This window comes from Phycodurus eques, chromosome 14, assembly GCF_024500275.1.
Source record: "Phycodurus eques isolate BA_2022a chromosome 14, UOR_Pequ_1.1, whole genome shotgun sequence".
Taxonomy (NCBI): domain Eukaryota; kingdom Metazoa; phylum Chordata; class Actinopteri; order Syngnathiformes; family Syngnathidae; genus Phycodurus; species Phycodurus eques.
This window is the reverse complement of record NC_084538.1, coordinates 14,324,244-14,345,306: the sequence shown is the minus strand read 5'-3', so window position 1 is coordinate 14,345,306 and position 21,063 is coordinate 14,324,244. Positions and strand designations below refer to the sequence as shown.

General features: G+C 38.9%; 1 protein-coding gene across 5 annotated transcripts in view; it reads left to right on the top strand.

Moving 5' to 3' along the window:
- The first annotated feature begins 5,520 nt into the window (after positions 1–5,520).
- dnajc17 (DnaJ (Hsp40) homolog, subfamily C, member 17) overlaps positions 5,521–21,063 on the top strand; it is a 33,170-nt gene continuing 17,627 nt past the window's right edge. For 4 of the 5 annotated variants that reach the window (XR_009769794.1, XM_061696204.1, XM_061696207.1 and 1 more), the window contains exons 1-11: positions 5,521–5,696; positions 12,566–12,635; positions 13,839–13,897; positions 13,987–14,074; positions 14,210–14,286; positions 15,045–15,144; positions 15,218–15,256; positions 15,997–16,046; positions 17,247–17,324; positions 19,068–19,148; positions 19,814–19,921. Coding sequence is in view for 4 of the 5 variants with exons in the window: in XM_061696204.1 (XP_061552188.1) it covers positions 5,616–5,696; positions 12,566–12,635; positions 13,839–13,897; positions 13,987–14,074; positions 14,210–14,286; positions 15,045–15,144; positions 15,218–15,256; positions 15,997–16,046; positions 17,247–17,324; positions 19,068–19,148; positions 19,814–19,921 (831 nt within the window). In the remaining variant the exon portion in view is untranslated. Of the gene's footprint in view, positions 5,697–12,565; positions 12,636–13,838; positions 13,898–13,986; positions 14,075–14,209; positions 14,287–15,044; positions 15,163–15,217; positions 15,257–15,996; positions 16,047–17,246; positions 17,325–19,067; positions 19,149–19,813; positions 19,922–21,063 lie in introns of all 5 variants that reach the window. The other variant, XM_061696205.1, reaches the window with a different exon arrangement.

Sequence of the window (21,063 nt, the reverse complement as noted above, 5' to 3'; positions counted from 1 at the left end):
ATTATGAAGGTATTCACATATTTTCCTGCCTGAACCCGTGTTGTCTATTTTCCTGCGGTTTCCGAAGTGACCGCAGCCGCTGGCGAGCTCTCCTCTCTCCCTCACTCACGCTCGTCTGCATCCCAGCAGCTGGAGCCGAACTCGTGCGGACTAGTTGAATCCTTCTTCCAAAATTAAGCAACCGCAGATGACAAAAGTACTCGCACTCTGTACTTTATTATATAGAGGCCTTTACTTAAGTAAAAGTACAACAAAAAGTATTCATTCATTCATTTTCCGTACTGCTTATCCTCACTAGGGTCGCAATTGGAGAGAGGGTGATGGAGCCTATCCCAGCTATTTTTGGGCGAGAGGCAATACACCCTGAACTGCTCCACAGCCAACTGCAGGGCACAAAACAACAACAACAAAAAAGGTACAAGCGTTAAAATGAACTGAAGTACAAAAGTAAAAATGTTTTGACCACAACAACAATTTTCTTTTAAGCCAACAGTATAGCCAGCGGTGGCTCAGGCTTTTATGTTATCAAAACGTGTTCCCTACTTTGCTAATGTTTTGATCTGAATAAAACAAAATGCAAAATTAGCTAATAATAACAACGACTGAAACGCCTCGCCACATTCCCCACGAAACATTTCTGTAGCCTACAACAGCAACAATTCCCTTCAATAAGGCCATGGATGGGGAATATCTTGCTTCGAATCAATTGTCATCTTTGCTAATACCCTACTCCCTGGTTCATGTTCCTTCATGTCACTTCTATCCTGGTTTTCCCGCCATATGTCCCCAAGTCCTCAATTATACTCAATAGATCAAGCTATAAACTTCCCCCCCCCTCTCTTTCTCTGTTGTGTTGATGCCTGCATTGTTTGAAAGTAATGAGTCTATCTTGAAAAAGCAAGGACTAGAAAGTATAGATCTCCGATCACATGAATGGAATTAAATTTAAAAAATCATCAGAAATTTAAGATACTGTACCTGAAAAACCTATTGAAGTACAGTAGTGGTCTTACTTTGTAACTAAACTTGTTTTTTTTTTTAATTAATAAAAAGACCTGGTGGAGACATTTAGTTTTTGTTAGTCACATGTATTTGTTTTATTAAAATGCATTTTAAAAAACATTTTGACCAAAAGTCAATTGATGAAACAGTATAAAAGATAATAATGCCAACCGTAAGACAAGTTTGTTTAGAGTAGACTGGTCTTGTCTGAACAGAAATAATCAAGGTGTTTCAGAAATCAAGACAAGACTGCCAAAAGAACATGTTTGCATTTTTCCTCCCACATTAAAAGGAGCAAGTTAGGATGAAGCAAGTGTCAAAATTATCATTAGGGTGTATGCTTATGACTGTTTGGTAAAGAATGTAGTTTTGCGCAATGCAAAATAAAAATGTACAACGGCTGAAATAAGTATTTAACACGTCACCATTCTTCTCACTAAATATATTTCCAAAAGTGCTCTTGACATGGAATGTCTATCAAATGTTGGGGACAACCTAAGTAATCCATACATACAATGAAAGTAGAACAAATAAGCTCAGAAATTAAATTGTGTGTAATAATGTGAAATGTCAGGGGGAAAAGTATTGAACACATGAAGAAAGGGAGGTGCAAAAAGGCATGGAAAGCCAAGACAACACCTAATGTCTATCAATAATCAAATAGCAACCCAGCCCCTTGTCAGTGCAAATATGTATTAGCTGTTTCAGTCCTAATTGCTGGCCTACAAAAAGGTCTTATTGCCAAGGTGTGAGTCATCTCATGATGGGTAAGAGCAGAGAGCTGTCTCAAGACCATCGCAAAGTAATTGTTGCAAAACATAACGATGGCATTGGTAACAGGCGCATATCTAAGCTTCTGAATGTTCCAGTGAGCATGGTTGGGGCCACAATACGTAAGTGGAAAGCCAATCATACCACCATAAATGTGCCTCGATCAGTTGCTGCTCGCAAGATTTCTGACGGAGGAGTGATAAGAATAATCAGAAGAGTTGTCCAAGAGCCAAGGACCTGTGTGGAGCTTAAAAAAGACCTGGAATTAGCAGGAAGTGTTGTCACAAGTAAAACAGTGAGTAATGTACTCTGCCACCATGTCCTGTAGAAACACTCACCATGAAAGACCCCACTGCTGAAAAAAACAAAAAAAACATGTCAAAGCTTGTCTAAAGTTTGCTGGACAACATTTTGACAAGCAAGTTCAATACTGGGAGAATATAGTCTGGTCTGATGAGAGTAAAACTGTTTGGATACCACAATGCACCCTAAAACACCACATCAGCAGTGAAGTTTGGAGGTGGGAACATGATGGTGTGGGGCTGCTTTTCAGCAAATGGTACTGGTGAGCTTCACATTATTTAAGGTAGGATGAATGGGCAAATGTACCAAGACATTCTTGACAAAAATCTGCTGCCATCTACGAGGATGATGAAATTGAAACGAGGGTGAACATTTCATCAGGATAATGATCCATAACATACTGTCAAGGAAACTCAATTGGTTTCAAAGAAAAATAAAATAAAGCTGCAAGTATGGCCCAGCCAATCAACTGATTTGAATCCAATCGAAAATCTATGGAAAGAACTGAAACTCAAGGTCCATAAAAGAAGCCCACGGACCCTTCAAAATTTTAAGACTGCTTGTGTGGAGGAATGGGCCAAAATGCGACTAGTTTCTCCATACAGGAAGCATCTTGAAGCTGTCATTGCAAACAAAGGCTTTTGTACAAAGTATTTAAAAAATACCAGTTGGTGTGTTCAATATTTTTCCCTGTGTCATTTCACACAACTTAATTTCTGATCTTATTTGTTTTACTTTGTATGTATGAATTCGTTGGGTTGCTCCCAACAGCTGGTGAAACTTCCATGTCAATAGCACCTTTGTAAATATTTAGTGAGAAAAATGATGACGTGTTAAATACTTATTTCAGCCGCTGTATAGTGTCTTTAATTTATTTAATCAATTTCTTATTGCATTTGGCCTCATTGTTTGGTCAGTCACAGGTGGGCTTTGAGCCTATGCCATCAGGCTTTTGCCGAGAGGTGAGGTACACCCTGGACTGGTCGCCAGTTAATAAGACACATATACACAAACAAAACAACCATTCAGACTAAAACTCAAATTCACACTTTTGGCCAATTTAGAATCTTTAATTAATCTAAGATGCATGTTTTAGAATGTGGGAGGAAGCCAGAGTATCTGGAGAAACCCCACACAAGCAAAGAACATGCAAAGTCCACACAGGAAGGCAGTTGCTGAGGTACGATTTTAGAACCTCAGAACTGGGTGGCAGACGTACTAACCATTAGACCACCGTGCTGCTGCAACAATTTAATAATTATGCAAAATACAATGTGTTAGATCAAAATCTGAAAAATATTCTATTCATATTTTTCTGTGGCGATTATTAGTGTAAACTGGAGGATTTTGGAGGAAAAGTAATTCCTATTGTGTAGCTGGAGCCGAAAGTGTGATCACAATGAGAGCGTTTGCTCATCCAGAGACATAAGGGGCCATTATTTGAAAGCGCTGACAAACCACAAGAATAAACAAATGCACGACTGCTGCAATTCAGGCCTGTGCATTGTTTTATATTGTATCATCAAACACCATTTAACTTAACAGTTCTATGAGGCTGAGACAACTTCCCTCCTTATGTACAGTTAGGGCTGTACCAACAGCGTAAGATCTCTACAGGATAAAAATCTAAGTAAATGTACACATAGGTGTCAACTTAAATCAACATGCATGCAGACGAAATGATTTTACTCTCAGGGTGTGTCCCGTCTCGGTGATAAGATATAGCCTATATTGATGGAAGCGGGTGATGACAAATTATGTCAATGACAAACGAGGCAGTGCGACAATTCACTTTGTTCAGTGAATGCATGAACTTCATGAAGCTTTTTAAAAAAATAAAATAAAAAGTACTCCTTTGACCCAAGTCAGGGCATGTTTAGTGATTCACATCAAGATGGATCCTGCTTACAGGAAATGTTGCAAAAATGGACGATCTTGGTCATTACGCTAAGCCAGTAGTTCATCTGTCTTTCATGATTTTCAATCAGATCAGATTCTTGTTTAAAATTATTCTGAAAAAGATGCATGAAAATGATGATGTTACATGATTTTAGACAGAGCTGCTGTATAACTAAGAAGATATTACTTCAGTTGATTGTGAATGATTGTAATTACATAATATTTACTTACATATTGACCTATTGGTTAGCATGTCTGCCTCACAGTCGAGAGGTTCTGGGTACGGATCTTGACTCAGGTCCTGTGTTGCGTTTGCATGATTTCCTCGTTCTTGTGTGGAATGTTTCTGGGCACTTTGGCTTCCTCCCTCATTCCAAATAATGCAGATTTGGTGAAATGAATTCTCTAAATTGTTAATAGGCTAGAATGTGAGCGTGAATAGTTATTTTTCTGTGTGTGCCCTGCGATTGCCTGGTGACCAATGCAGGGTGTACCCCGCCTCTTGCCCAAAATCAGCTGGGATGGGCTTCATAGGCTGACCCTAATGAGGACAAGCGGTATAGAAAATGACGTGCTTTAAAATGACTGCAATTTTAACCTTTTTAGGAGTCATTTTGCGAGATGTGGAATAATGGTACACCCTGGACTGGTCGCCAGCCATTCGCAGGTCACATTGAGACGAGCGACCATTCATATTCAAAGGTAAAGACAATTTAGAAGAACTAACATGCAGGCTTTAGGAATATGGGAGCCCACACAAACATGGGGAGAACATGCCAACTGCGGAGAGGAAGTCCAAATCTGAACCCCCAACCCAATGTGCTAACCACTCGCCCACCGCCTATTATCTAATGTGATGTGAAGTTACATGATGTGATATATTAGTTGTGAAGTTACATGATGTGATATATTAGTTAGTGATGATGTATTTGTATATACTATATTAAGGTGTGACTGTGAGTGTGAGTAGTTGTCTGTCTCTATGTGCCCTGTGATTGACTGGCGACTAATCCAGTGTGTAGTCTTCCTATCGCCCAACATACAAGTTTTCAATACTAGTAGGAATACCTTGAATCAAACAATTGGCGTGGCATAATGAATTGAAATATATAGCAAAACACAAGTTTCACTTGCTCATTTCATTGAGAGTCAGTGTAATTGCATGCTTTGTCCACTAGAGAGCGACCAAGCACCGCCACCAATTTCAAGGCGCAGATGCGTTAAATCCCACTCGGATATACTTTATCCGTACTGTACTTGGAAAGAAAATAATCCCACTCACCTCCAATAATTAATTATTTGAGGGTGCATTTGCTTTTACCTTTCTTTCCTTCTTCTTCAAAGCAATTATTTATTAAACATACGTAAAAGTCAAGTGTTGATAAAGAACAACATATATTATGTTAAGTTTAGTTTTTGTGTGTGAAATGTAAATGAACCAGTGAAGGGCATTGGGCGTTTAGTTGCACTTGAAAAAAAGCGGCACGAAAAGAAAATAACATTTCCCAGGGTGCTTTGCGGCTACTACGTCATTACAAGGCGCCAACCACAACAAACATTAACAATTGTCGAACGGGGCGTCGTTTTTACAGTTTCTATTGATATTCTGGCATTAATACGGAAACCTACGGTGGGCAGAAATGTCTGGAAAGGCAAAGGATATTCTGCAGCTGGACCTTTATGGTTTGCTTGGGATTGAAAACACTGCTACAGCGAAGGAGGTACGTACTGTATGTACTATCTAACCGGGTAACGGGGTATTACTAAGGAGAGCTTTTTGTGTGGTAATAGTAGTAATAATAATTTGCCGAGTATTTATATGCTTATCAACTTGCAAAGGTGTGTGTGAGTAACGAGAGACTAACCGTTGTATATTCCATGTCTGTAAGCAGTGAACTATAAATGTTTCTATCATGGAGCATGTATTCCGTAATATTTGGTTGTTAAGATGAATACGTTCTTTTTAGGGTCAGTAATTTGTTTTGTAAGTAATTAAGATGGAAGGAAGGGTCTTCAGAGCAATACGATCCAAAACCAATACACTTACCAGACTTTGTGGATGTATTGCGAGTGGTTGATTCAAAATGCCGCTAGGTGGTGACGTTGCGCAGGTTTTAGTCGTTCACAAAAACGATTCGAAATGGAATGAATAATGGTAGACATTTAGTAGACGTGATCTTTAGTTTTACCCTTAAACGAGCACCCCCACCCCAAAAAAGATCTTTTAAAACCTCAATGTGAATGTGTGGCTCAATAGACATTTGGAATACATTCTCTGTTTATTCATAAATATTTACACTTATTGGTAAATTTTATAAGGACCACACTAATTTACTTATGCCAATTTTCCTATTCATCTTATTTCACATTCCAAAGTGGTTGATCTTTCGGCATCTGAGCCCTTCTTGATCAATTCTCCTCCCAGCATCCAACATCTTAAATCCACAAGCTAGATGGCAAATCAAGTTTTCTGCCAAAATAAGGGAAGGAGTCAATTTCTTAATTGGAAAAAAAGTCATGTGCTCTCCAGAGGATTATGCTGCAAGAACTCAGTGGTTGTTGTGGGGCCAGAATTAAGATTCTAAAACTCATTTGACTGGTTCCGTGAGGTCTGTTGATTGCTGTGAGGGATGTGATATTTTTGTGGGCAGTACATTTAGTCTGTGGGGTCTTCAACCATTACACAATGAAGACAGATGTCAGCTGATGGGCATTTGTTTGGCCTACTGCTCGATGTTGTTTATCACAAAAAAGGGAAGAAACTCATCCTAGAGCATATTACTGTGGGGTTTGTCATGGCTTGTAAAACTATTGCATTGACATCCGAGATTTGCATTCTTCATCTTCTGCTTCAATTTTGCCGTCACTTCTGTTGACTGATCTATACCGTGGAAGCTGGCAAATGGGAGCTTATGATTGACCTGTGATTTAAAATTGGGGTGCACTTATGTACAGTATATACTCTGTGCCCATGCATATCAACAAGCATTAGCTCACAATGACCTAAAGGCAGATTTAACTTCCACTGATTACTTGGTGAGACAAACAGCCAAGATGCCACACAACATACAGTTGATTCAAAAAGTACTTTATACACAACCTTGTTTAAATACCAGGTTTCATAAATAATTTCTAAACTTTTTCCACGGATAATGTGACCTTTAACCTGTACAACTCAATTGTAACAAAATATTTCTGAGAGGGTAAGTAAAGATAAACAAATGATAATATAGAAATAATGTAGTTGCACAAGTGTGCACACCCTCTTATAACTGGGAGTGGCTGTGGTCATAATTAACCAATCACATTCTAACTCTTGTTAAATGGGAGTCGACACAAACCTACCACCATTTGAAGTGCCTCTGATTAACTCCAAATACACGTAAACTGTTGTAGAAGGCTTTTCCTGGCAATTTTTTTTCATTTTTTATTTTGCTTCCTAGCAGAAGCCTGATTGTTTTGTACAAACACTGGCTGGTATATCGAACTGCTCATAGTTCCACCCACCTAGCCTTAGGCCCTGTTCCAGCTGAAGAAAAAGCACGACAAAGCATGATGCTTTTTCCACGTGCTTCACTGTATGTATGCTGTTCTTTTGGTGGAAAGCAGTGTTGTGTTTGTGCTAAACATACCTTTTGGAATTATTGCCAAAAAGTGAAAGCTTTGTTTCATGGGTCCAAAACAGATTTTCCTACATGTGATTGGGAGAATTTGTTATAATCTGATGAAACTAAGGGTGGAAAAAACCTTTAGACTTCTGCTGCAAAGAAAACAAAATGTCAGGAAGAGCCTACTACAACTTCTGAACATTATTTGGGGTTAAACAGAGCTATTTTTTAAAAATGGTGACGTGTTTCCTGACTCGCTTTTAACAGAAGTTTGAATCTGATTGGTTAATTCTGAACACACCCACATCTTCAGTTATAAGCGGGTATGTGCATTTGTGCAGTGACATTATCTCAGTTGTTTATTTTTACTTCCACTCTCAAAAAGCTGAAAGAAAATGTTGACTTGGACAAGTTATCCGGCACGGTGGGTGACTGGTTAGCACATCTGCCTCACAGTTCTGGGGACCGGGGTTCATATCCCGGCCCCGCTTGTGTGGAGTTTGCATCTTCTCCCCATGCCTGGGTGGGTTTTCTCCGGCACTCCGGACTGGGATCAGGGCATCACAGACATTTTTCACCACTCCCTTCGGCTACTGTTGGTCTGCTTTAACATTTGCTGGCCTTCCAGGTATTCATTCTTTGCGAACTAAAGCTCTGAAGTACAGCGGAACCTCAAATCTCCCAAAATGTAAGAACAATATTTCTCAAATGTAGTAAAAATTTGTCCAACTGTCATAATATGTTATGTTAGCATATCAATTGAGCTGTCAACACACCTCACTAGAATTAATTTAATTCAGCGTCAACGGTTCAAGCTGCATATGTGTTTGGTTTTTTCAAATGGCATGTTTTTGTTCCCATCCCATTGCGCTTCATAGAAGTGATTGCCAACCGGTGTGCAGCGGCCATTAGTGTCACATGAGAAATCATCAGGTGTACTGCAAGAAATGATCCAATTTCACTTCATTGGTCTGATTTTTTTTTTTATTTAATACACATCTTTTTTCATCTACCTATTTCAGCGACAGCATCATATCATGACAGGCAGAACAATGAAATGCTGTCCCACTAGATGGCAAAAGTTACAACTTACCCATGTATCCACCTGTTGCCATTTTGGCTTCCTGCGAGCATATCAGCTTTGTGGTCATCTAAGCAGTAATGACAAATTTATTAGATTTGTGAGTAAATTGAGATGAGATCATCAATATTTCAGTATATATATTTTTGTGACATTTTTCTTAGGTGGTGTGCTGTGAGATTTGTATAATGTAAAATATGTGCTTTGGCTCAATAAACAATAAATGCTTCATAGGACTCTCAGCCTGACTCGACGTTGAGCATTTCTTTTGTGGACAAATGTCTTTTATTTTGATTTTCTTAAACTGGTTGTGCATTTGAATCCCATGTGTTTGTGCCTGTTTGACAAGAAATACCACTTCCGGAGTGTCAAACTGTCAAACTCATCGCGGGCCACATTATAGTTATGGTTGCCCTCAGTGGGTTAGTTATAACTGTGAAATCACATAGATGTGTAATTGTTAGGGGTGTAACGGTACAGTAAGGGACAAATAGTGCTGGGCGATATATTGTTAAGCTCAATTCGATCAATATTTTATTACTACTCAAATACGGAAAAAGGGGATCACGCGAAAGAGAGCCGCGACTCCCTGTGCTTCTCCTGTAACCGCAACAAAACAAACTTAACAGGATCTATGTTCCGCTCCTCTCGTTATGAGAGGTTGAGCACCAAATGGAGGGCGGTAACGTTGTTCTATTTATACACTACAGCCAGGACATGATTCCTATTTATACAGTGGAAAATGATGGATCCAAAAAGCTGATGAAAATATTGGATGCCAGATATGAGTTGCCCAGTAGGAAATATTTTGCAGAGGAAACAATGCCTGAAGTTTAAAATGATGTCAGGGAGAAAGTTAACAGCAAGTTTGTCAACACTTTTCTACAACTATCGACCGGTGGAGTCGTCGCACAGTGCAACGTACTTCACTACCTTGAAGACTGGGAGCTGAAAAGTAGCTACCTATTTGCAGACAAGATATGCACCCGAAGATCATACTGATGGGACAATTGCATAAAGACTTAAAGATGCCTTAAATTTTCCAAAGCTGGATGTAGAGAATCAGGTCAGGTTTCTACAGTGGCTTCTCTTATTTTGAGATCTTTGTATTTTGAAATACGAAGCCGGCAAAATGTATTTATTTCTTTGTGTAGTTTATAATTGTTAAATAAACTCTCTGCTTTATAATGTAAATTACTTTGTCTGGTCCGGTTTTATACATTTATAAACTTTAATATAATACATATCGAGTCATATCGAATATCGACATCAGGAAAAATAATATCGTGATATCTAATTAAGCACATATTGCCCAGCACTAGGGACAAAATACAAAACAAGGCCGGATCTGGCTGCTGGCATTAAGTTTGACGACTTATCTCGACTGCTATGTTAGCGTCGTGCACTAGCTGCTAGCTAGCTGCCATATTCTTGTCACTTGCGATCAAAAGGCAGCATTATGTTTTAAGATTTTATCCGGTATTATTGGTTATTACCCCTCCTCATTCGTCAATATGACCTTTTTTAAACTAATACATACTGTACGTGCAAACCTACTTGTTACTAATATTACTTAAATCATGTCGGTACATTTAATAAAAGTTGTATAATTGTGACTGTTTTATCTGAAAGGTACGGAGCCCCCAAAGGGACATGGGAAAAAAACAAAACAAAACTTGTTTCTCATTCTAATGAGAGTTTCTCGTTGGAATGAGAAACAAGTTTCTTTTTTTTTTCTTTTTTTCCCCCCCCCATTTCCGTAGAAAGGAATTATTCAAATTGTAAACTTTTGTTTTGATATGCAAACAAATCAGGGGCAGAATAAGCCAGAATAGTGAACATTCATACCACTATGAGTTAACTGCATCCAAGACCTGAATTGTGCAGTGAGCCAATGATGATGATTTGCAAATTAGCTGCTCCCTGCCAGACTACAATACAAATGATAGTCTAGTAGTCCAACAGTAGAGCTTGTCCTAACATTGTCAAACATCTGCTAGCTTTACAGCAGATTCAACGATATGTTTAGCTTGTCTACTTGCTGCAGATGATGATAAATATGACAAGTCACGTCAAGTTTTTAACCAATTCTAATAATGTTTCTTGTACAAAACCTTACATCATCATCTGTTTGGCTAACTACCTTTCCACAAAGCTTGCATGAATTTGTGTCAAAATGTTTTCACCTTTCATGGTCAAAATTGTTTTAAAATGGCAAAAAATAAGAGGTCAAAGTTTTTCAATCATTAATTAGTTATTAAAACATGCCTTGTTCCCAATTGCTTCACAAATATGGCTAATATGTTGTTCCAAAAATAGCATTATTCAATCTAATGCAGTGTTTGTTCAAATTCTCTCAATACATAGTTCTTGTTTACGTTGTCATCTGATTTCCCAGTAGATAATTGTGAGAATGATGTCTTTACAAGCTCCCTGAACACTGAAGGGAAAATAACTTGAACAATTCTAAAAAAGTATTTCAAGAAAATGGTTCATCGCATAACAAAAAAATACTTAACAATCCATACTCCACAGTATATTCTCTGTTTCTTTGCTTGTAGTATGCTAAAAATAGCAGGCAAAGTTTGAATATAGTTGAGGAATATTGCTAGAGTAAAAAAAAAAAAAACCCCATCAAATATTTTTTGCAGTTCCATTTGGTTTTGTGAAATGTGATTTGGCGCAGTATCTACTCTGTGTCCTTAAAGTAATATTTGAATATCAAGAAATTACAATTTGTTCCAATCTAGTAATATTTGAATGTCAGTAAATTACAATTTGTTCCACCTTGAGATTTATAGGATGCACAGAAAAAAGGAGGAACCGGCAGAGGGAGGCAAAAATGGAGAGTAGGCTTAGAACAACTATAAGCATGTGTATGGCACCATGCCCCAGCTTTGCGTGTCAGTTTGCAGCCATACGAAGTGTTTGCCAATTCAAGACGAAAAGCTCTCTAATAATGGCTGGTCTCTCCTTGAGCTATTTATAGTTTGAACCATACATTTAAAAAATTGAGTGAGAAAACAGGATTTGTGGCACCGCCCCCATGTAAATCAGGACGACATGACAAAAAGAACATTCATGCCAGAGGGCCAAGGTGTTTGTCGCAAATGAGTAATGAGAGGTGTTTCATTTGACCTGTAACATATTGGCAGGAGACTGATTTATGCTCAGACGAACTACAGGTATGAGAACATCATGTAGAATAGAGGCAAAGCTGATTAACACCACTGGAAGAGAATAATCATAACTTGTGCAATGCAGTGACATTTTTTTGTACGGAAAGCTCCAGAGTGTCATCGCGTAGCCCACTTCCTTCCTTTAATGAGAGTTACGTTGCACTCAACTTGTCCCAGGAACAACAAAAGAATGGGTAACTTCCAGACAATGACCCAGAGTTAAAAAAGTTTGTATTTAAATCGTTAAACAACATTACAGGTATATTACTTGGGTCTGAGCCCCACAAAAGTGTTAGTGTCAGGCTAGTGTCTACTAGCCTGATAGTTCTGACATTCCTGTGGTTATTCTAAATGGCTGTGTACTTTTATTTTTGTGTTTTTAAGATGTTTTAACTATAGATTGACTAGTGCTCGGTTCATATATATGTTGCAATTCAAACCCAGCCCTGTGCGGGTAGTTTACTGTGGTATGTGCCGCAGCGGTTCCTTTCCATTAATGTGTCAGAAGGACAGGAAACAGGATCAGCTCAGGTGCTGATTTCATCCAAAGAATACAGTCCCTGACTTTAATTTAAACACAGACGGTCCTGAAAGATAGAATTATACTTTTAGTTTTGCCAAAGCCTGTGCCAAAGTGGCTAGTTTGTCATTTTTGTGTCCTTCTGAACATATTCCACTGTGAAGTACATACTGTACATTTTTGTGTTATTCCTTTCTTTTAGATCAAAAAAGCCTATCGACAGAAAGCTTTGAAATGCCATCCAGATAAGAACCCCGACAACCCAAAAGCAGGTAAGTGAATTTTTTCAAGCTTATTCTTAGCCTCCGGAACCATCAACCAGTCAGTCATATAACAATCTGGAATCTTGGTGGGCTTGCTTTGAAAATGTGGTTTAAAAATATCAGTAAAGGTCCAGTAAGATCAACAATAGATGCATTTAGTCGGGTCTTAGTGCTCCCTGATTTTCTAGCCAGATGGAACCAGTCAAATTATGTACCGTTTTTGCTTTCTTGAATCGTCTGGCAGGCATTCGCAAATCAGCAAATGCATAATCATGCAAAGAAATCTCTGTGTAGCTTTTTTTTTTTGTCAGAAGGGCAAAAAGACACCTTGGAAAAAAAGTCTGACCAGTATTTCAAGTGAGGTTTATGTGGTTTTTGGATGGCTCAAACAATTCATGATTATGTCATGCGGAAGAAAGCGAAATTGGTGGGGTTGGGACTTGAGAGGAATAATGTAAAAGGAGGGGGTCAGGTTCCCAGAAATGGAAAAGAAGCGGTTTGGAGGGCCTCAACACTTGAACCCACACATGGACAGACTTTGTCCCAATCGCACGAGACTGCAACCAGTCTGGGATGTGCAGCTTCTCTGGGGAAAGTTGCATGCATTTGTGAGGGGTCGTGATTTTTTTCATTTGGGTGTCATCTATGTCCCCTAGTGCCCACAATTTCCGTTGCCCTCAACTCCAAACCTTGTAACAATTTGGCCATGGCAGGTCTCTCCCAATTGGATTTCATTCTAGCCTGTTACAGTATGTGCGTGCAGGTAACCTGACCTCTGCTGGCAGTCTGATCCCCAGATCCTCCTGTTAGTTTGAATTTACCAATACCCACTGGGAGTAACCATACCACCCCGCCAGCCCTCCCATAAGAAAATAATTAAGTCTGGCTGGTATAGTGCAGTAGCGTTGCATGATAGTGAGCACTTGTGGTTTTCTTGTATGCTTTCGTGTGTGTGTGTGTGTCAGATGACAACTGAGGCGGTGGGGAATATTGCGTGACAGTGATGATTGCGGCATTGGCCCCTCTAGGCGTGCTAATGGAAGTCATGGGGCTTGTACGGTATTGCAGTGTTGTGTCACCTTTAAAACAAAACCTTCTCAAAACCTATGCATCAAACTTACAAATTTGGCTGTTTTATTTTATACAAAATACAAAGCTTGTGGGTTACAGTTTCAGTTTTTAATTTGGTCACTTCTCTCTGCATTGCTCTAGCGGAGCTCTTCCACCAGTTGTCTCAGGCTCTGGAGGTGCTTACCGATGCTGCTGCCAAGGTACACTGAGTCCCCCTACCCTTCTTTGATAGATTGTGATATGCACACTCACAAATCATTTATCCTGAGATTTATGATGGTGTTTTCAGGCCGCCTATGACAAGATTTGCGCTGCCAAAAAACAAGCAGAAGAACGAAACCGCAAACTTGATGACAAGAGAAAGAAAATTAAGCTTGGTAGGTTCCCTGTATAAAAGGCCAATTGCAACTGGTTTGTTTTAATTCAGTTTTAAAGTGTTATGTGATGTTATTTGTGTAGAATCACATATGATCTCAAATAGGACTGATTCCCTTTTTCTCTGCACTTGACAGACCTTGAGGCAAGAGAGCGACAAGCAGAAGCTCATACCCAAGATGAAGTGCAAATCACAAGAACACTTGACGAACAGGTAAGAGAAGGCGTGTCGAGGCTTGTAAAATCTAATTTCAACCAACGACCAGGCCCCATGCGTTTAAGGTAACGATACATTCTGGTACAGTAAAACACTCTGGAGTTTACCTAAGTGTCCCCCCCCCCCCCCCCTGTTTTTCATCAATTTCTCCATTCTTATTGAGTTGAAACCTTCCAATGTTTAGGGCAATAAACAGATGCTCCATGTTTTCATTGCCATAGCATAATTAGATATAACCCCATTAAGTGATGTTGCATGACTTGATTTGACACACATAGTCCAGAGAGGCTATGATCAATGAAAATGATGTGCATGCTTCCAGGTCGAGTCATACCGGTAGTATATGATGCTATATGGTTTCCTGCCTTGAAGGAGAGAATCTCACCAGTAGGGGGCATTGTCTTGTTTTCAATCAAGTCCCAAGATACGATTTTTTTTTTTCTTTTTGTATGTGACTGCTCTTTTTACATTCATAAGTCATTGCAAAATGTATTTGGATCTTTACATCAGTGTGACGTGGCGATTAACAATATGACCAGCTTTCAGATGTCTGCATAACTTACTCATGATTAAAATGCATTATTTTTAATTATGAATGCACACATTCTGTGTACACCCCTGGAATCATGAATTATTTACTTATATTCTGATAAGTCTGATATTGACATTGATTTATTGTTGCTAAATGAAAAGACAAGAATCATATTTTTCCAGCCTTCTTAAGTTGTTACCTATTGTATGTCTTTTTCCACCAGATTACTCGTTTGAGGGAGGAGGGATCTAGACAACTTGAGGAAGAACAGAGGCTCATCAGAGAGCAGATCCAAAGGGAAAGAGAAGAACAGCAGAACACAGGCGACTATATTCACAGAAGTACTTCCATTTTCAATTTATAACCTGACCCATTGTGCTTGTTTGGGTTAAATAGACTGGGCCAGCACCATGGAGTTCTGTCTTGCCTGCCTCAGTTGAGTTTGCACTAACAAAATCTTTTTTTTTTAGTGAAACCCCATAATCAAACTGTCAGTGGAGCTGTCAGCATTCCCCAGCCTGCCTGTGGTTCACCAGATATTAGTCACACAAAAATAATAACGAGATGTATATGTGAATTTTTGGCATAAGAATTTGAAATTGGCATAACAATTTTAAATTTTATTTTGTTGGCAGATAGATATTTGGCATATTTAAATAAGAATGCTAAATATCACACTCAGACACATACATAAACAGGCAGACACACACACACACACACATACACACACACACACACACACACACACACACACACACACACACACATACATACAGACACCCACTCAAACATCGAACTTGACCTCGTGAGCATATTTTTGCATGAAAATGTCTGTGTTCCCATGTTGGAGACATGAGGGAAAAAATCTAATAAATCAATTCTATGGATATGTGTGAAGGTAAGGGAAATTGGAAGTGTTGGCCCGAGATAAGACCTCTTCTTGTGGTAGGACAGTTACTCATGCATAGTCAGCACATCTTCAACTTGCACGCAGCCAGGCCCCCCAAAGTCTGGAGCAGTGCTGTCTCTTAAGAGACACTGTAGATCTGAAGTCTGTAGCGTTCATCATGTGACAGTCAAATAAAAATTGCTATCCATATGCATTAGTGAACAAAACATTTGTTTCTTTATCTTATAACTTCTTCAACTTCATGCCTCATGTTTTTTTTTTTCAGACTCTGGATTGGGGAGATGTTCCAGTAGCAACGTCACCCCTAAATTAAAGGTAGATCTGTGTGGTCTTATTTGGGTGTTAAGGCTGGGAAGAGAGGTAAAAATGAGGCTTGACATTCTGTCTACAGTCCCTTATCCCCGACAGGTGATATGGAGCTTCTGAAAGACATTGGCATAACTCACCACTGAGGCCCAATCTCAGTTGCCTGTTGATGTTGCCCAACATTTTAAATTGCCAAAAAACGGCAAATATATTTACTCCTGGTAATGGCCTGAAATATTAACAGACACTGGGGATGTTAGATAATGTTTTTAAACATTAAATCTGGTTTTAAAATGTGATAGCTGTTCAGTGCAGGAAGGAATTCCCTCCATTTTTTCTCTTCAGAACAACAACAAACTGCAGCCCCATGGCGGACAATGTCAGGGCCCATGTTTATGGACATGACGCATTATTGCATTGCATTTCGGGTGTACTGAGTTTTTATTTTATTTTTTTTATTTTGGAAAGGCTGTGTTTTATATAAATGGTCAGACACAAAATTCCCCTAACCACATTTCATCCTTGACAACGCTTTGAAATCTAATTTCTTTTCTTGCTCCCTTTTGATATGTTTTGCTATTCATTGTTAACATTTTACACTCGTATCTTAATATTTTATTTCATTTGAACAAGAGAATTGTGAGCTGAAACTTTAGACCTCACATCAAGCAAATACTTAACATTTCACTTTCAGTATTATTGTGGGTAAAAGAGGCTGCATAAACATTCACATTCCCAGAAATTCAGCTTCTTCTTTGACAGCAAGCATAGAGCTGGAGCTGAAGCAACACTTTGAGCTTGCCATTAATAATACTGTTTTATTTTTGTGATATTTGCTAGGCCATATCATGGTGATTGATTGGAGAGGTTGCGAAAGATCTGGTTTTAGCAGCACGGGAACTCATGAATATCGTGCCTCTGTTGCACATTTTTGTGGAAGCTACTCTTCTACAAAGGCTTTCCCATTAATCTCTAAAACAACATCATGCAATGTGGTGGAAATGAAGGCGAGCTAAAAGTATAGAATCCTTGTTTCTCCAGAAAATGAGTTAACCATCATTTAGATGGATATGAAGCTTTTAAACACTCATCATATTGTGGATCTAAATAGTCCCTGCAGCTCTTGATTGCATGATAGAATATCAAAGCACCCTTTTTCATTCTACATATAATTCTCACTAACTTCTCATGTTTTCTTTCTCTTTTTAGTTGAAGTGGAAGTGTAAAAAGGATGATTGTACAAATGGTGGCTACTGTCAAGACTTCATTCTTAAACTTCTACGAAAGGTATTGACTGATGACAAATTCCTTGCAAGAAAAGTGATTAAAAAGATGATCTCACCCTTGGTTCAGGAAAGGTTAATGTTGGGAGATAGCATTGTTTCCATAAAATATTTGTTTAACACTACTCATTTTAATGTGTTCCAAAGCAGTGATCCAAGATAACAAACCTGCTTACAAATACACACACATTTGAGGGCTGCGTGATTTCAGAATTTTATTTTTTTCTTCCTTTTAAACAAGGCCCATTAAGTTTTGTTGCGGTGAAAGTGCTGAGGGCAACGTTGCGTCCTTTTAAAGGCGTGCACGCTATTGTTCGTGCCCCTCTCACCAGGTGATTAAGTAGTGCCAAGGGAGGCATGAGGAAATGTGCTCTTCTCATGCAACTCATGCACCACCTTATGCTTCAATCCCTCACATGAGCTATTGCAGGGCATAGGCCGGCCTGAAATGAGGATAGGGCAAGTGTCGCTGACGTCAAGCTGCGTGGAAAAAGGCGTTGGAATTTCTCCCCGGCACGCACTCATTCAAGAGGAACCTAGCTGGGAGGGCTGTGTCAGGGTTAAGACTTAGGAAAATGAGACTGTTGCCTTTTTTGGAGGAAATGTCGGAGAAAAAAAACTTTTGTTTGACACGACAACCTGCATTGAGTGACAGTTAATGTTTTGACTAAAAGAAATAGCCACTGCTGTGTGGGAAAACAAGTGTGAAATGTGAAAGACTTTGCTTACATGTCCTTGTGCCGTTTAGAATAATACATCTTCATTGTTTCCTTTTATTTGTGGTTGGGGGGTGTAAAATTCTGATATTTTTATGTAATGGGCCCCCTTGAGAGTTTTTGTCACTATGTAAATTAGCTCTGGAGTGTCTTTAATAAACATGTACGTTCAATTACATTCCAGTTAACTAAGTTTAATTTTGATAGAATTAAAGTCTGAAAGGACAACTTCTTCTTGCCCGTGCATTTGGGTCAGAGCGGGACAATCGAGGTGTTTTTGTCTATCCATCCATTTTCCATGTCCTCACTAAGGTCAGAGGCGTGCTGGAGCCTACCCCAGCTGACTCTGGCCGAGAGATGGGGTACACTCTGAACTGGTCGCCAACCAATCGCAGGGCACATATAAACAATCATTCCCACTTACAGTTACACCTACGGGCAAGTTAAGAGTTTTCAATTAACCTACTGTGCATGTTTTGGGAATTTGGAAGGAAACCGGAGTACCCGGAGAAAACCCACGCAGGCACGGGGAGAACATGCAAACTCCACACAGGCGAGGCCGGATTTAAACCCAGGTCCTCAGAACTGTGAGGCAGATGTGCTAACCAGTCGCTCACCGTGCCGCTGTTGTTTTTATTATTATTATTATTATTAAAAATAATAATTTCTACCTTTTTGCTTTCATGCCTACAGTCGCCTGGATGAGAGAGAATTTATTTCATTTTATTCATCAATTCATCATGTATTATATTCCCAAAGAGTAGCTCAAATTATGACCTCTCCTGTTCTTTGCCTCACTGACTCAGTCCTTCACACGGGAAACCTATAGTGTATATGTTTGTATATTTAACTCCAAAGTACAAATTGAAGCCTAACTTTTATTTCAATATTTAGTCCTATTTACCAGCATTTTCAATGTTTCATTCCACACATTCTTTTGTCTTGTTAAGGGGTTTTGAAATAAACTACTATTTTTTTTATATTCATCTCTTCCCCTCTTTGACTGCTTTCCTCTCATTTCTTTCCTGTAGTACGGAGATGTTTTGAATGTAATCGTATCAAGTAAGAAGAAAGGAAGCGCTGTGGTTGAATTTGCAACTGTGAGGGCAGCTGTAAGTACCTAACTCTTGTTCTGACAGTCCTTATTTTGTTAAGAATAATATCTGATGCACAAATTTACATAAAGTCACATTTATTCACATCTTGATTCTTCAAAGTCCCAGTTCATTAACATTAATGCAGTCTGATTTATTCAAACCACAACACCCTGCAGGGATGCTTTACCCACAGGAAGGTATCTGCTACCTCACTCGATGTTTGGTTAATAATTTAATGAAGATGGTTAATAATGTTATGAAGATCTTGATGCTGATGTGAGCTTCTGGATAAATGGCTTTAGTTGTTGTTACACACTGTCTAAATCTGCAGGCCTTCCTTTGACATTCTGTACTTTTTTTTTTATACTTCGTGACCACAACATTAGTTTTTTACCCAAAGATCCTTTCTGCTACTCGCCTGGTACAATCTATGTTGTATCTGCCCACCCATATTTAGGTTACAGCCTTGATTTTGGCTCGTGATATTGCAAAATCTTTGAGTACTCTGATAGTGGATGCTCTTTCAGTGTCTGTTTTAGATGATAAATATTCAGTATGTAGTCCATATATGTATTTTATCTGTAAAAAAATTGTTAATCTTATAATTATCTGGAAATCACAATAAGGATGCATCTTTCCACCACCACTTTATTAACCTCTAATAAATTTTAAATCCTTAGGAGCTGGCAGTAAAGAATGAAAGTGGCCTGAGTGAAAATCCATTGAAGATTTTGTGGCTTGAAGGCCAGCCAGAAGTTGCTCCTGCATCTCAGTGCATGTCTACACAGGTACAGATGGAGACTAACCTGAAAATGTTGGAATTCTATCCACTTTTCATGATAAACACCAGCTTCTTATGAGAAATATCTTCTCATGCTGCTGCTTCCAATACAAATGCTATTTCCGAAACACTGTCCCACAAACGAGAGGTATGTAAATCTTCTGTGGTTTTATTTTGTATCCTTGGTACAAAGAGTGCAGCCAGGCTTGTGCTCCAGTTTGCCTTGCTTTCAACAATTTGTTTGGTGAAATGATGTTCAGTTTATTTGCTTTGAAGTCGAGAGGCTGGCTTGAAGCCGCTCGGTGCTCATTAGTGGTCCTGACCTGGGGGGCCCTAGGAATGTTGTTCTTCACATAGTGACCCAGAGAGTGCACTGTGCTATAATGTTAAGCTGGCACATCACTAAATGGCAGGGCTGTGTACCTGCATAGCTTCTGAAATTGAAATCCTCTTTTTGACCATTTAAATCTAAACCTGTGGATTTAAGGAAGACATAAGATTACTTTGCTTCTTGATGCAAATTATATAACATATATATATAAATTATATAACAAGATATATATAACATATATCTTATATAATATATTGCCAAATATGTTTTAAAAACTGCAGAAGTCCATATTTTTTATTGCGTGTCTTTAAGGTATTTTTGCACCTGCGCATACCAAGAAAGAGTGTATTAAATTAATCAATGACCTAAGTTACCCCATCACTGCTCTGAGTCTCCAGAGTTAAGAAACTCTGTTTTACTCCTTCAAGCCCCCTTGCCAATTGAAATTTAGGCTGTGCACTGGGAAGTGTCACACTAATCTTTTTAAATGTTATTACAGTAACCTAGTTAGCCTTACTGATACTCAAAACCGATTACTTCATAGATTTAACTCTACACCCGAGACTGAAAACAACGCAGTTGTAGGGGGATTTTCAAATTAGTGCTCTCTGGGAAGTGTTCTCAATAAGGAGGGCCCACATGACATAATGTTGATCCACATCTGGTTTAAGGTCGGTGGCCAAAACCTTAGAGGACCCATCTCATTGGGTATTATCTGAAATCAAACAATCAGATCCCTCTCCTATTTATCCATCACACTATCACCTCTTCACATCAGCCAGCTGCAAACACACAAGGAGAAGCTCCTGCGAGGAATG